This window comes from Girardinichthys multiradiatus, chromosome 18 (assembly GCF_021462225.1).
Source record: "Girardinichthys multiradiatus isolate DD_20200921_A chromosome 18, DD_fGirMul_XY1, whole genome shotgun sequence".
NCBI lineage: Eukaryota > Metazoa > Chordata > Actinopteri > Cyprinodontiformes > Goodeidae > Girardinichthys > Girardinichthys multiradiatus.
The window spans coordinates 37,943,761-37,959,966 of NC_061810.1; the positions used below are offsets into that span (position 1 = coordinate 37,943,761).

A 16,206-nucleotide genomic window follows, 5' to 3' on the forward strand; every position below is an offset into this window, starting at 1 on the left:
CTCAGTGGGAAGTATGTGGGAAGGAAAAAGTGTGGCAGAAAACGCTGCACAACGAGAAGAGGTGACCGGACCCTGAGGAAGATTGTGGAGAAGGGCCGATTCCAGACCTTGGGGGACCTGCGGAAGCAGTGGACTGAGTCTGGAGTAGAAACATCCAGAGCCACCGTGCACAGGCGTGTGCAGGAAATGGGCTACAGGTGCCGCATTCCCCAGGTCAAGCCACTTTTGAACCAGAAACAGCGGCAGAAGCGCCTCACCTGGGCTACAGAGAAGCAGCACTGGACTGTTGCTCAGTGGTCCAAAGTACTTTTTTCAGATGAAAGCAAATTCTACATGTCATTCGGAAATCAAGGTGCCAGAGTCTGGAAGAAGACTGGGGAGAAGGAAATGCCAAAATGCCAGAAGTCCAGTGTCAAGTACCCACAGTCAGTGATGGTCTGGGGTGCCGTGTCAGCTGCTGGTGTTGGTCCACTGTGTTTTATCAAGGGCAGGGTCAATGCAGCTAGCTATCAGGAGATTTTGGAGCACTTCATGCTTCCATCTGCTGAAAAGCTTTATGGAGATGAAGATTTCATTTTTCAGCACGACCTGGCTACCTGCTCACAGTGCCAAAACCACTGGTAAATGGTTTACTGACCATGGTATCACTGTGCTCAATTGGCCTGCCAACTCTCCTGACCTGAACCCCATAGAGAATCTGTGGGATATTGTGAAGAGAACGTTGAGAGACTCAAGACCCAACACTCTGGATGAGCTAAAGGCCGCTATCGAAGCATCCTGGGCCTCCATAAGACCTCAGCAGTGCCACAGGCTGATTGCCTCCATGCCACGCCGCATTGAAGCAGTCATTTCTGCAAAAGGATTCCCTCACCAAGTATTGAGTGCATAACTGTACATGATTATTTGAAGGTTGACGTTTTTTGTATTAAAAACACTTTTCTTTTATTGGTCGGATGAAATATGCTAATTTTGTGAGATAGGAATTTTGGGTTTTCATGAGCTGTATGCCACAATCATCCGTATTAAGACAATAAAAGACCTGAAATATTTCAGTTAGTGTGCAATGAATCTAAAATATATGAATGTTAAATTTTCATCATGACATTATGGAAAATAATGAACTTTATCACAATATGCTAATATTTTGAAAAGGACCTGTATAGGTTCATTTGAGTGAAACATTTCAAGCCTTTATTTCTTGTAATTTTGATAATTATGGCTTACAGATAATAAAAACCCAACATTCAGTGACTCAAAGTTTGAATATTTTGAGAATTAAATCAACATCTGCAAAGGTTTCCTGAGCCTCTAAATGGTCTCTCCGTCTGGGTCCGTAGGCTACACAGCGTGGGGATGGACTGCTGACTGGACAGATGTCATTCACACCCTCCACAAGGAGGAAAAGCCACAAAAGGCAATTTCTGAAGAAACTGGTTGTACACAGAGTGCTGTATCCAAACATATTCATTGAAGGTTGAGTGGAACGAAAACCTGTGGTAAGAAAAGGTTCACCAGCAATTGGGATACTTATGGCCTTGACAGGATTGTCGTGTAAAAATCATTTTGACGGAGGCTGGCTTTAATGCATCAAGAGCCACTATGCACAGATGAATCTTACAAATGTTGCATTCCTTGTGTCATTAGAAGTGTCACCTGGGCCAAGAAAAAGATCTTGACCAAACTCCTCTTTAAAGTTTATTTGGATGTCAAGGTCCCAGAGTCTGGAGGAAGAGTGGAGAGGCACAGAATCCATGCTGCTTGAAGTCCAGTGTGACGTTTCCAGAAAGTAATAATCTGGGAGTCATGTGACCTGCTGGTGTTGGTTCACTGCGTTTTCTGAAGTCCAATCAGTGAAGCTATCTATGGAGAATTTTAGAGCACTTCATGCTTCCTTCTGCAGCCAAGTTTTATGGAGATGCTGATTTCATTGTTTTCAGCAGGACTTGGTATCTGCCCACACTGCCAAAGATTAAAATAGCCTTCTTTCATTCATTCTGATGTAATATTCAAATTATCTCAGACACTGATGTTTGGGTTTTTGTTATCTGGAAGACATAATCTAAAGAAATAAATGTTTCAAATACTATAGCGATATTTTAGGTTTTTGAGATGTACGAGTATCAAGATAAAAATACCTATCAGCCTGTATTATATTATATCCTCATGTCCACTTCTGCACCCTTTCAAGCTTCACAGTTCTGTTTGTTCCCTTTATGATCTACATGTTCAGTCTGGTAATCCCCAAACCTTAAAGTTCTTAAGGAAAAAGACACAGTTGTTTGTGGAAGCTGCTCTTTATTTGAAAAAGAAAGAAAACACTTCAGTCATTGTCTGCTACACGATCTAATTACATACAGAAAATATCTGCGGAGACAAACGCAGAGAATATCCTGAATCAAACTTAGGTAAGAGTCAAATTTGATTGAATTGCTTTCATATTTCATACATCTTTCACTTTCTGCGCTCAATGAACAGTCGAGTGTTTATGTACACATGGCACCGATCAACAGTGCTGCTCTGCTCTACCCTGCTCCATCTGGATCTTTTGTACAGCTTATTTACACCAAACCGCCCCCACTTTACTTTTTAGTTAGCTTTTTTTTTGTTTTTTTAACCCCCTACTATCGGTGTGACGACAATCTAATCAGCCAACCCGCCTACCTAACCACCCACCCACAACCCCACTTGTTCTCTTCCTCCCCCTCTCTCTCTGAAAATCTGCAGCGCGGAAAGATGTGTGCGACATGAAGACAACTCGTTCACATTCAGAGTAAAGGCAGCCTTGATTACAGTCAGTGAGTCAACGGCATGCCAAGCTTAAAGCAAATGGAGCCCACCACTCAGTGCCACCCTTCGGATTTGTGGATGAAGTGTTTTTCCAACTAGTCGGGGACAAGAATCCGTTGCGAAATAAGACCCTAGGCACGCTATATACTGTTAACTGACTCGTACTCTAACCCCTGCACTGTAAGCACAATGGAGATTGTGAAATCTTTCATCTAGTAAAAAATTTTCTTAACACAAAACTCAGAATATTTAGTGCTCTATCATTCCGCTTAATAGGTGTAATTTATATGATATCTATTTTTCATCTCTACCTCTTAATGATAGTCTGAAATCCTTTGTTTAATGCTGAAGCACTCCCACATGTGTTCGTTTTACCGTAGATTTTACATTATTTTTCCCCCCAATCTTAAACCAATAATCATAAATAAATACAAACAACACACGAGGAATGTCTACTGTAAACACGGTAAAAAAGACAAAAACTAAACAGGTGTAAACGTTGTTAGCATCACTACTTAGTGACGGTTAAATAACTGCAGGGTCTGGATGACTGATGATTGGATCAAGAAAGGGAAGAACTGCTCTCCGTTTTCTTTCACCCCCTCTCCCCGCTGTACATCGAAGCCTTCACATCCGACCTCTGAACCTCCAAATACACAACATACACGCTTCTGAGCACCCAAACCATCTTTACAGAGTACACTGTAAAACAGCTGAGTCATCTGAACCAGGAAGGTGGGGTTAGAAAGCAGCATCGCTCTGCGGGTCGGGCAAGTTACTACATAATAAAATGGGTTTGAGTTACTGCTGAACGCCGTGTGGACATGGATACGATGGTTTCTGACAGTCGGTGCACCATTGTATTCTTGACGTGTCTGTATTTTGAGGGGGATGGGGCTTCTCTGAAGAGTCAGACTGCAACGAGGACAAGGTTTTGCTGTTAAGTGCTTCATCTTCTGAGAGACACTTCCTTCAAATTACATGAACTGCATCTGCAAGAAGATCAGAAGACAGGGTCAGACAGAGGCTAAAACCAGCCCAGAAATGATCAGTGAGTTCAGCTAAGTTTTGCTAAGCCTTTCCCCAGTTTTCCCATAAACACAGTTTAACAAGGTTGTTTAATGCTGCGTTCCATTTGTACTCAAAAGTCGGAATTTTCTAACTCTGAGTAGATTTTAACTTAATACCCGCGAAAGTCGGGGCAACATGACCGTCCCAGACGTCCGTGTTTAAGATGGTTGCTACTCGCATCAATAGTAGCAAAACATTCTTGCCAGTTTTTTATTGTTTATGCAACAGTTTTACACGTACTACTTTTCAGTGTTTATAAGACGAGACGTTTCAACGCTGTTTACATGTGCAAAATACCATGTAGAACAGTATTATTGTCATTGTTGTAAGCCTGCTGTTATAGTTGCTAGCAATACGAACAAAAACAAGCTGGAAGCCTGAACACTGCAACTCTGAGATGACATGAACTCCCGACATCCCAGTTCCGACTTCCGATGTTAATGGAACGCAGCATTAAGCAGACATGTTCAACTAATAAGGTTGTTGAGTTACACAGTTCGTTTTAAAGTGTCTGTTCACTTATGAAGCAAAATAAATATAGAAGCACGCAATGTTACGACACAGACATGCAAATACAAACTTACTTTATTTACAGTTAATTTTAAAACAATTTGACAGTAAAAACGTCCCCAAAAATGTGGCTTTTTTCCCCTGCGTTAAAATCACTGGATTCTGTTTTCATGGAAATTTTCCAAATTTCGGTAAAAATGAAAACGACCAAAGCTGCGTCTTTGCCTGTTGACTATAGTTTTCCTGTAACGGCCAAAGTGTGACCCGCCGGATGGGAAAGAAACTGATTTCCTTCTATGTTGATACAATCTATTAAAAATAACAATAGAAACAGCACCAAGTTACATTAGGTTTGAAGTTTTACAGTGTTAGTGTCAGAGAGAATTGGCCCCACAAGGTCAAAAAAATGACAAAAGAAAAAAAAAACATTCAGTTTTTCTAATTTTAAAGCCAGTCTATCTTCCATTAACCTCAAAACATGAATAAGGTGCAGTAAGGTAAAATATTCCAGCATCAGGAAAACGGAAAGTAGCTTGTCTGTGAAGTAGCTGACTGCAGACTGGCTACCTGAGCAGACAGCCTGACTAAGTAACCAGTAAAAATCTGTTTTTTTTAGCAGGAATTTATTCTATTTTTCTGCTTAGATCTGTGTACCAAAATAACTAAATAAATGTTATGTTTACTCAAAGTCTCATTTTTCTGCTGTTATAACAAATTAACCCTGTGTCTTATTGTCTGGACGCAGCAGGAAAATCTCACCTTGTAAACTCGTAGTAAGCAGCAGTAAACCAAGGAGCAGATTGAACTTAATGACAATAAGGCCCTGTTTTCTCAGACAATAATAATTTACACCTCACAGATATGAGAATAATAATTTACCTTTTTTTTTTAACTCTATAAAGTTTTTTGTTTCCCTGATTTAACATTAACAATACAGATAAGACTTTGAGGTGAAGACTGATGCCTCACTGCTCCATATTATGAATCTGCAGTAACGGTATTTAACTTGAAGGGACAAAGCTTAGCAAACAGACAATAAGTTAAATTTAGCAGCTGCTGCAAGGCACAGATAAAACATGTCTGAGCAGCAAATAAGTAAGTGAAACCACAAAGGACCAAAATGAGTTGGTCTCAATCTGACAACACAAGCATGAAATCCAAGCAGAATAATAAAAGAGCCAATTAAAGCAAAAATAAATAAGTGCAACACATGTAATGTGTGATCCCCTGGCAAGGACATCAGGGGCTTGAAATCAACAAAACACAAAAGCAAACATGTATCAGCTCTGGACAGACAATGCATGCAGGTGCCTCTGCAAGCAAACAGCATGATGTACCTAAAGAGATGCTCTACAAGAAATCCTTGAGAGAGAGGTGTGCAAACGGGTCCTGTCCAGGGGCTCGGAGAGGACTCTGGCTGGAAGGACTAGAGGCTGCAGAGGGCTAACACAGGAAGTAGGAGGACCAGAGGAGAAGTCAGTCACTACAGAGACTGAAGGAGGGTTGAGATTAGTTCGGAGAGACCGTGATGTATGATAGATGGGTTAATAAATAAATAAAAAAGAAAAAAAAAAAAGGAGCTGTTCGGAAACAGGAAGTCAAAACAAGAGATGATGAATCACAGTTTTTTAATCTCTTTCAGCTCCAGAGAGTGAAGGGTTTTTAGTTAAAACTGTCATCATCTTCAGCAGTTTTCACACTGACAACACAGCTCTCACAGTGACCAACTGGTACACAACAGTGCACAATGGACACACCCATGTACTCAACCTGATAACACTGAGTGAGAACTGTGCACCCACCTGAGCGCTCGACACGGAGCCAAAGGGGTTGGGTGGCCTCATGACGGGTTGGTTGTACATCATGGTGGGTGGATTCATCATCCCCATCGAGCCCATTTGTGGAGGCTGCAAAGCGTTACACACAAATCCGACCAGTGATTTCATTTATTTTACAAAAAACATGAACAATTCTTATAAAACATTTGTTTTTGCAGTTTCTTTTTTTTACCTATCAGATGCCTCCAATTCAGGAGGAATAAAATACTAACAGGCAAAGGTACATCACAATAAACTGAAATATCCTCATAAAGTGACTTAATTTCAGTAAATTAACTCAAAGAGTGAAACTATACTATATATATTTGTCCCGCATAATTTTACAGACAATGAAAACCTAAAAATAGAGTCTGTCAGAGATTTAGAACGCAAGACGAATTAAAAAAATAAGTATGTCTACAGACGTCTTGGCCGACACAATTATTAATTCTGAATGGTCCAGCAGATGGTCAGAGATACTTTCATAATGGAGGGCTGTATCCAAACATTAAAGGAAAGTTGTGTGGAAGGAAAAAAAAGTGACCATTCAAAAGTTTGGGGGAGATTCACAAGGCGTGGACTGCAGCTGGAGTTAAGGATCCAAGACGACGCCACACAAATGTATCCAGATGGGTTATAACTGTTGCATTTATTGCATTAGAGGCACTCCTGAACCAGAGACATCCAGGTTTCCTGAGATGTGGCGTGAAGTTTCCACAGTTTTTGTTATTTGTAGCAGCCATGCTGTTTGCTGCTATTGGGCTACTATGTTTTATCGGGTCCAAAGCAAAGACAGTCGTCTGCCAAGACATTTTTTGAAGATACTGATTTCATTTTCCAACATGACTGAGCAGAAAATTTACCTGATAAAACCCCATAGAATCTCTTGATAAGAGCAAGATGAGAGACACCGAACATAACAGACGACTTTACCGCCTCTGCAGAGCTATAGGCTGATCACCTCCATGCCACGCTGCATTGATGCAGTAATTCATACAAAAAAGGAGTCCCAGCTAAGTATTAAATGCATATAGTGTTCAGTGCATGGACATACTGTTCAGTAAGCTGACATTTCTGCATCAATAATCCTTTTAATTTAATAAGCCTTGTGTAATATTCAAATTTTTGCTGAGAAATCTTACATAGATATAATCAAAATTAACAGAGAAAAACCCATTTGAATCAGTGTGTGTGTGTGTGTGTGTAAATAACCTATAAAATGTCACTATTTTAATTACAATATTTTAAAATATGGAGATGCACCTGTATCTTGAATGCTCTTACATACCAACTAAGAATACTCCAGACATCTTTAATGAAGTATCGACAGCCTTGACTGAATTTAATGGCATTTAATTACTTCTCTAGATCAGTAGTTCTCAAAGTTGGTGCTGGGACCCCTGTGTGGGTCACGAAACAACAAGTGGGGACCCTTTAATGATCACCAAAAGGGAACATCATTTAAATCAAAATCTGAAAACAAGATTTTTTACAAACTGAATTATAAAATCGTCACAAATACATACAAGTAGCACATTGCTAGTTGAATCTATTTTTTCATCATGTCCTTGGTAAATTGACTCATTAGCAAAGTATTAATAGTCTGAGCTGCAAATCTCTGCAACTGTCATTTTGTGGGTTGGATATGTATAAGTTGGTGAACCACGGTTAAAAATAAATAAATAGTGGTCATGTAAAAGAGAAGTGATTTCTAAAATGTTTTGAAAACGTCTAGAGAGTAATTTTCAGACCCGATGCGGTAGCTGAACAGAGAACTCACCATGCTGTATCCCATCATGCTTGTGGGTGTGGTGGCAGGGAAGGCCATGACTGATGGTGGCTGATGGGAGACAAACAGTTTGGGAGGACTTTATAACAAAACCTTCAGAGAACCAAGATTATTTTTCATTCTGTAACTGACTATAATCACTGTTCTGTTCCTGGGGTTTGTTGTGAGGGCAAAAAGCACAAACAAATGCTCATTGAAAAATCTCAGTGTGGCAGGATGCATCTCAGAATAATTAGAACCAATCCCAGATGGGTTCAAGGAACAGCCTCTCATTCAAGCAGCAATGAAAAAAACCAAAAAAACAACACAATCAGATAGCAGGAGCAAAATCTATGACTGGAGCCTCTAAAATGGTCAGTGGTACATATTCTACTTTTAAAGCTCTGCTGTAAATATGATTCTGATATGCTACTTCCAAATTAAATGTATGTAAAATATCTAAGACCTTGCTGTGTGCTCAATTTATTTATTAAAATTACAAATGTGGAACAAGCGATTGACCTTTTATTCCTTTTTCCATACTTGGTACAATCTCTTCCTTCCATGCTGAGCAGAAACCTTGCAGCTCCTCCAAAGAACACAATTTTAGGAACAAAATCCAATTAAAGCTTTGGTAAACATTTTGGCTAGTGATGTCCAATTCCAACCCTCAGGGACCAGGTGTCCTACATGGTTCTAACGCGTTTCTGCTCCAATACAGCTAATTCAAATGGCTGAATTACAGTGCTTTACAAAAGTATTCATACCCCTAAACGTTTTTCACCTTTTGTCACATTACAACTGCAAACAATGCATTTCATGCCCGTGTAATTGTGCAGCATTGTAAAGTGAAAGAAAAGTGTGCATATTTTTATTTTTTAAATCTACAGAAATAAAACTAAAGATTGTAGCAATGGCCTTCTTCACTCCAATACCCTAAAATAGAACTGAGTGCAAATAAATGCTTCCAGGAATTTCCGCCTGTGTGGTTAAGAGGAAACCCAGAGCAAAATAAAAGGTTATTGCAGCTAGAGATGCAGCCAACTAGTTTAAATCAAAGAATATTCATATCTCAACATGGCCCAGTGAGAATCCAGACTCAAATCCAGTTGATAATGTGTTGGATGACTCTAAACCGGAAGTTAAAAGAAGCTCTTCATCACATCTGATTGCTTGAGCTTGTTTTACAAAGTATAAAGGGAGTTAATTAGAGTCTGTTGATGTACAAAGCTGGTAGAGACATATTCCAAAAGACTTGCAGCTTTACTTGGAGTAAAAGGTGGTTCTGCAGAGTATTGAGTCACGAGAGCTGAATACAAATGCATGCCACACTTTTCAGATTTTTGTCTCAGTGAATTTGATAAATAAAATCAAAACAAAGTACCCTTTCCCTTTAACAAAGAGGCACAAAAAATGTGTTGATCTATCACATGAAAACAAAACTTATTGAGGTTTGTGGCTTAGCAGTCAACGGGGGGTGTGAATACTTTTGCAATACTTTTTTTAAAGGTTGTTTCAGGATGTTTCAGACATCTGAAAAAAAGGTCTGATTTGAAGGTAACCCTAAAATACAGCAGAGGCAGATATAAACAACACTAAAATATGCTCATCCGTTTCACCATGGAGACGGGATTCCAGGTCGTGGTTGGTGCCGCTTTCGGTTGCCAGTTGGTGCCGCCGGTCATCCTCTTCTCCCCCGGCTGGCTCCAGTGGATGTCACTGTGGATTAACAGAGCTCATGTAAGCAGCAGCTCACAGCACAGAGCTGAAACACGCACGGCGCACCACGAACCATCACTTACTTCTTCATCGTGCCATTTCCAATGCCCAGGTCTGGAAAGCAACATTCATCAAGCAGCGGTTAGTCTAAGTATTCTGGCCAGATTTTGTCCTAATGAAGATGTGTGTTCATTAGTGCAGATGAATATAAAGCACCACACTCACTGCCGACAAGGTTGGCCAGCGAAGAGTCAAGGTCGTCTGACACCAGCTTCTCGGGCTGCTGATTGGACAGCTGGTTGGAGCCAGCAAGGGTTGGTTTCAGGATGCCTCCGGTAAGATCTGACAGAGAAACATGGCTAATTAAAACAAACATTTTAAACAAAGTATTGGAAACTAATAAAACAGAGCACAATTGTGTAAATTTATACAGCAGACTGACTTTTTTAAACTATACACACTCATCAAAGAATTGAAAACATACACTAAGAAGACCTGTGTTAAACAGTGAACCCACAGAACATATCGGGAATGTTTGGATTCCCAATAACAAAGTGGACATTTGTGATGCTAAGACTATTTTCTAATCGCTAAAATCCTATCACATTGTAAAGCTCTTCTGAAAAGGCATTCGTAAATGCAAACCGGACTGATGGTTTTCTTTTAACCTCTCTTCCTTAAAAGGCCAGACTCATAAGTCATGGTTGTCCCGTCGAGACATTGTCCCACCTGAGCTGTAGTTTTCCGAAGCTGGAATGAACGGCTTGTAAATTTAGGTGGGCTGCTTTGTCTTGGTAGGTTTGCAGTTGTGTCTTTCACTTTCCATCTACAGATGTGGGTCGGAACAGTGCTCCAAAAGCCGTATAAAGCTTCGGATGTTCTTTCTATAACCTAACCCTGCTTTAACATTGTTCCACAACTTTAACTCTGACCTGTCTGCCGTGTTGCTTGGTCTTCATGAAGCCATTTGTTAACTAATGTTGTCTAACAAACCTCTCAGGCCTTCACAGAACTGGATTAATACAGAGATTTTAATTACATACAGACTAACTTTATGTTCTAATTAGGTGACCTCTGAAGGAAATTATTTGCAAAGGATTTTATTTGGGGGTGTGAGAATTGTTGATTACATTTGTGCAACACGGTTTTAGTAATGTGACTAAATGTGAAAAAGTTCAACAGTAATGAATGTTTTTTTGTTTTTTTTTTACAAGGCAGTGCATCTAACCACAGAGAGTCATTTGTTGTCTACCGAGTAAAATTAAACATATCCATCTAAAAAGACAGAATGTTGCTGCAACTGACAGATTCAGACCTATGAATAAATAAAATCCTCACCGTCAGAGTTGAGGCTACTGGTGCCGGTGGCTTGGTTTCCAAAAACGGACTCAAAGTCCACCTGTAGTCCCCCTGCTGGTGGTTGTGGAGGGGCCTGAGGCGTTGAGTATCCTTTGGAAGGAGATACAAAAGCTGATTAACAGTTACAGGATTGGACTGCATTTCTGAACAAGATGCTCATAACTGCAGAGAAGCAGGATTACTTAAGCAAGAGTAGAAAATTAGACTTGATTTGCCGGAGAGAGCCTAGAATACTCTACCTCTGAATAGACCTGCTACAGTAGAGGGCTCAGTGGGGAAGGGAGCCTGATGTGGAAGGTGCTGAGCAACGGACACTGGACCACAGAAGGAGTCTGACAGGCCAAATGAAGCAGCAAGAAGAAGACGAGAAACACAAAGAAAGTAAAGAGGAATAAAAGCAGTTCAAGGACAGGTCAGAGACAGGTAAGAAATGACAGCAGCAATACAGAAAGCAAGAAAGGGGCTAACATTTTTTTTTTTTATGGAAGTTTGTTTCTGCAATTTTTTTGTAGCGTTGGTAAATATGCATAAAAATAAAATATTGCAGCACAAAAATTTAGCAAACCAGAAAGGACTAAAAGGTAAAGTTGAACATTTTGGGAATTAACCTTTACAAAGATTTAAGAACATGGAATGAGACTTTAAAGAGCGGTAGCTGGATTACAGCGAGCATTGATTATGAAAAGATAGGCAACATCATCTGAAGTGGTAGCAATATTTCAGATCATCCCACACCAGCTCATCTGACCCTCCTAGCTTTTAACTGAAACCCGTTCAAAAACTCTATCCTAATGCCTTAGACCTAAATCATCATTTTTCAATTTTGGTCTTTGAACACGTCAGTCAGTCATTTTCTACCGCTTATTCCATAGTGGGTCACGGGGAAGCTGGTGCCTATCTCCAGCAGTTTATGGGCGAGAGGCGGGGTACACCCTGGACAGGTCGCCAGTCCATCGCAGGGCAACACACAAACAACCATGCACACAGGACAATTTAGAGAGACCAATTAACCTAACAGGCATGTCTTTGGACTGTGGGAGGAAGCCGGAGTACCCGGTGAGAACCCACGCATGCACGGGGAGAACATGCAAACTCCTTGCAGAAAGATCCCAGGCCGGGAATTGAACCCAGGACCTTCTTGCTGCAAGGCAACACTGCTACCAACTGCGCCACCATGCAGCCCTCTTTGAACACGTCTAAAATGTATATCAATAACCAAGATTTCACATTAATCCAATAGATTTATTTATTTTTTGTTTAAATTAACGGCTGTGTATAAATAAAGTAATTAACCACATATATCACGTTTATATGCGTCATATATGTTAGACAAATTAAAGCTTTATTTCCAAGGCTGTTGTAGCACAGCTAGATGTTATTAAATTTACAATTTTATGTTTTTATTGGACATCTTTAACATTAAGTAAAACACCTTTCCATTTAAAAGGCTAAATCAAATGGTTATGTGCCATTCAGCTCAACATTTGGCACCAGCTAGATACATTTTTGAACTTTGGTAGATGTAAAAGAGAACTAGTATCAGGACTTCGTTTTGGGATGGTTCGTCATTCTTCTCCACACAATATTTTCACGTAAACAAGCTGATCTAGTGAGCAAAAATACATTAAACATTAATTGAAAGTATTCTGGCCGTTTTACAGAGGTTTATTTAAATGTTTTACAAGTCTTTCATAAGAGTATTGAAAGAACATAATTTACTGCATAAACAAGGAAGAACTGATGAGCTGGTTTGGTGAAATGACCTCTTTTACATGTTTAGTGACTTTATGTTTATATAGGACTTGTTTCAATGCTTAAACTTACTTTGGACAGTCACAAACCAAAAAAAATAAATAAATAAAATCCCAAAATGCAAAACTCTTCCTTTAACTCTAGTAATTGTGTTATAAGTATTACAATAATGGCTCTGGGGAGTTTTGGATAGGAGTCTATGTTTGCCAGCAAACATAGGTTAAGGCGGTGAGCCATCATAGTACCTGAGATGGAGTGTTCTATCCGCACTGTGCGTTTGTAATTGGTTGAAACTGATGAGTTTGTGTCAGTAAAGGGATTGTAACGATCTGGAGAATCAAAAATAGTGTAAGAACAGGTTTCAACTTAAAAGCTCTACAGCATCTGAGCAATACAATGCAACACCAAACTGTTCAAGAACAGAGGAGGAGCGGTAGCTGGAAGCTAAATGAGATATACACAGGTGACATCAGAGGAAGGGATAGCAGATATACAGTCAGCTGCACTGTAATACAACCACTCTAAGAGCTGTGGCAGGAATGAGTCAATTTCTCTGCTGTGTGAAAAACTATTTAAACTAAGCTTTGAGTAATGTCTGAAAATGTTGTGGAGCAGGAGGATCAGAGAGTCTAATTTAATACAGGTAAATATTTAAGAATCAAAGAACCACATTGATCATTCAAATTATCCTAAAAACAACAATGATAAAATAATATTGATCTATATTATTTTGCAATTTGCAAGTATGCTCTTATTTTGAAAAGTCTCCCAAATGATGCGAGTGGCCCCTCCTTTAGAAGGTTGAACCCACTTGCACTGTAAGGTCTGTTTGGAAAAATAAATGAAAGTAAAGATGGCAGAAAAAGAAAATTAGGAGCAAAATGTCCGAATGACGTGTAACATTTGACACATGGTGGGTACGAACCTTCCCATGGCTGACGCCATCGTTCCGTACATTGGAAAAGTCGGGCATGAAACGACCAAAACCGTAAAATACGATACAGTACAGAAATGACCCGCTGCATGTGAACATGTTTAAAACAATGCTGTACCTTCCAGTATGTGTGCGTGCCAAATTGAAAGGGTTTTATAGAAATGTTTCTGTATCAATCCACGTAGCCTCTAATATCAACCCTTTGTTAGAACTCAAATATTTACCTCTGCAAACTTTTTCTTGACTTTTGACACCAGTAAACTTTAGCTACATGCTGATAACTGGCTATGCTCAGAATAATCTTCCTTCATATTTTTTAAGTGTCGTTAATAAGAACGTTATCCCCCAGCATGTGTGCTTTAGTGAATTTCTCTTTTTCAAGGGGACAAGTTTCTTTCTACTTTGAAAACAAAGAAATTATTCCTAAAAAGAATACTAAACATAATCTAGAGCAGTGACACTAAAAGTCAAGAAGTGTCTGCGCTTCACTTATGAGTTCTTCATCAGCTGTGACCATCGCTGGCTTTAGAACACACATTTGGAGCTTGACGTTTGCTCCCTGTCTCTGCTTAGGGGCAGCGCACGCTAGATTGATTCGTCATTTCATCAAAAGCTTGCAGTGCTGAGTGCCCAGCAGCTCTGTGGAGCTCCCACAGCAGAGCATGTGAAGGTTTTCATGTCACTCCAGCTGACTGCGCAGAATCAACTCCTAACGAAGCATCACAGGCAGTGTTTTTGCTAGGAAACTGTGGCTAAAGAAGCAGCTTTGGTTTTTTGTAACATCCCTTTCTGAGAAGTTCTAAAATCTTGGTATGGACAGTAAATAAGGCAGAGAAAGAGATTATAGAAGCACATTAAACATGCAGGATAATCATGCACTTAACTACAGTTATATGAACAAGAAAGACAAGACTTTGGAAGAGAAACAAAATGAGTTGTTACCACCAAACATTTCATGAGCAGATGTCCTAGAGGAAAAGCTAACACCGTCTGAAGACACGACAGGTAAGTGAGAGGCATCAACAACGAGTTTTGACAGGAAAGGGTTAAGGTTTGGCATGGAGTCATCTCCAGCTTCAGTAGAGGTGAAAGGATCTATGCAGGCAGAGAAAACAGAAGAGAGAGACAGAAAAGAAAAACAACAAAAAGAGAGTGGAGAGGAGAGGAAGAGGTGGATATCAGAGTCAGACAACAGCAACAAGAGAAGGATAGCATGCAGAGCCAAAGTCTAGAGCACGGTGTTGGTTGGAGGATGACCAATGTGGGAAAAAAAAGGTTTACCTGCCCATGCTGTGGCCACCGGAAGCCCTGTAGAGGCTGACTGCATGGAGGGCTGGAAGGTCGGCTGCAGGTCAAAAAGGTCACTCTCCATCTTGACCGCACTGCAAACAGTAAACCAAACAACCATCATCACATCATTTCCTCTTAACCCTCTACTGGTTTTTACTGAACCATAGCTCTTTAGGGATAACAAGTCTGCAAAATGTCAGGAAAATTGTTAATTTGTCACAAACCTAACCTCCAAAAGATGCTTATCTTCACAGAACAGAAACCACTTTCAGTAAAACCCAACTGATGACTGAAGATATCGGTTTTGACACCACAAAGCCAGCAGAGAGTGTACAAATATACAAACCTTTACACCTTTTCTTTTTAGGTTTTCATAGCATTTAAACATTGCAGTGAAAAAGTATTTACCATGAACTGCTTGAATAGCGATGTTATCTGTTGGCTCCAAAAATCATGAAACAAAACGCTGAAAGAAGCTTAAGCTTTTGTAACGTGGTACAGGATACTTTCACAGCCTTTTTGCTATCTGGATTAACTTATACCAGCTCTACAGGTCCTTCCCAAAATATTAGCATACTGTGATAAAGTTCATTATTTTCCATAATGTCATGATGAAAATGTAACATTCATATATTTTAGATTCATTGCACACTAACTGAAATATTTCAGGTCTTTTATTGTCTTAATACGGATGATTTTGGCATACAGCTCATGAAAACCCAAAATTCCTATCTCACAAAATTAGCATATTTCATCCGACCAATAAAAGAAAAGTGTTTTTAATACAAAAAACGTCAACCTTCAAATAATCATGTACAGTTATGCACTCAATACTTGGTCGAGAATCCTTTTGCAGAAATGACTGCTTCAATGCGGCGTGGCATGGAGGCAATCAGCCTGTGGCACTGCTGAGGTCTTATGGAGGCCCAGGATGCTTCGATAGCGGCCTTAGCTCATCCAGAGTGTTGGGTCTTGAGTCTCTCAACGTTCTCTTCACAATATCCCACATATTCTCTATGGGGTTCAGGTCAGGAGAGTTGGCAGGCCAATTGAGCACAGTGATACCATGGTCAGTAAACCATTTACCAGTGGTTTTGGCACTGTGAGCAGGTGCCAGGTCGTGTTGAAAAATGAAATCTTCATCTCCATAAAGCTTTTCAGCAGATGGAAGCATGAAGTGCTCCAAAATCTCTTGATAG

General features: G+C 39.9%; 1 protein-coding gene across 14 annotated transcripts in view; it reads right to left on the bottom strand.

The window, feature by feature from the left end:
* Positions 1–2,278: 2,278 nt before the first annotated feature.
* The window catches only part of picalmb (phosphatidylinositol binding clathrin assembly protein b), a 31,427-nt gene continuing 17,499 nt past the window's right edge, over positions 2,279–16,206 (bottom strand). For 2 of the 14 annotated variants that reach the window (XM_047391175.1, XM_047391177.1), the window contains 12 exons: positions 14,999–15,099; positions 14,660–14,812; positions 13,029–13,112; positions 11,271–11,363; positions 11,011–11,121; positions 9,898–10,014; positions 9,756–9,786; positions 9,573–9,672; positions 7,966–8,025; positions 6,171–6,275; positions 5,706–5,811; positions 2,279–3,779 (listed from right to left, as the gene is read on the bottom strand). In XM_047391175.1, the coding sequence (XP_047247131.1) occupies positions 5,719–5,811; positions 6,171–6,275; positions 7,966–8,025; positions 9,573–9,672; positions 9,756–9,786; positions 9,898–10,014; positions 11,011–11,121; positions 11,271–11,363; positions 13,029–13,112; positions 14,660–14,812; positions 14,999–15,099 (1,048 nt within the window). In that variant the 3' untranslated portion in view covers positions 2,279–3,779; positions 5,706–5,718. Of the gene's footprint in view, positions 3,780–5,705; positions 5,812–6,170; positions 6,276–7,965; positions 8,026–9,572; positions 9,673–9,751; positions 9,787–9,897; positions 10,015–11,010; positions 11,122–11,270; positions 11,364–13,028; positions 13,113–14,659; positions 14,813–14,998; positions 15,100–16,206 lie in introns of those variants that run through there. The other 12 variants (XM_047391187.1, XM_047391188.1, XM_047391176.1 and 9 more) reach the window with 11 other exon arrangements.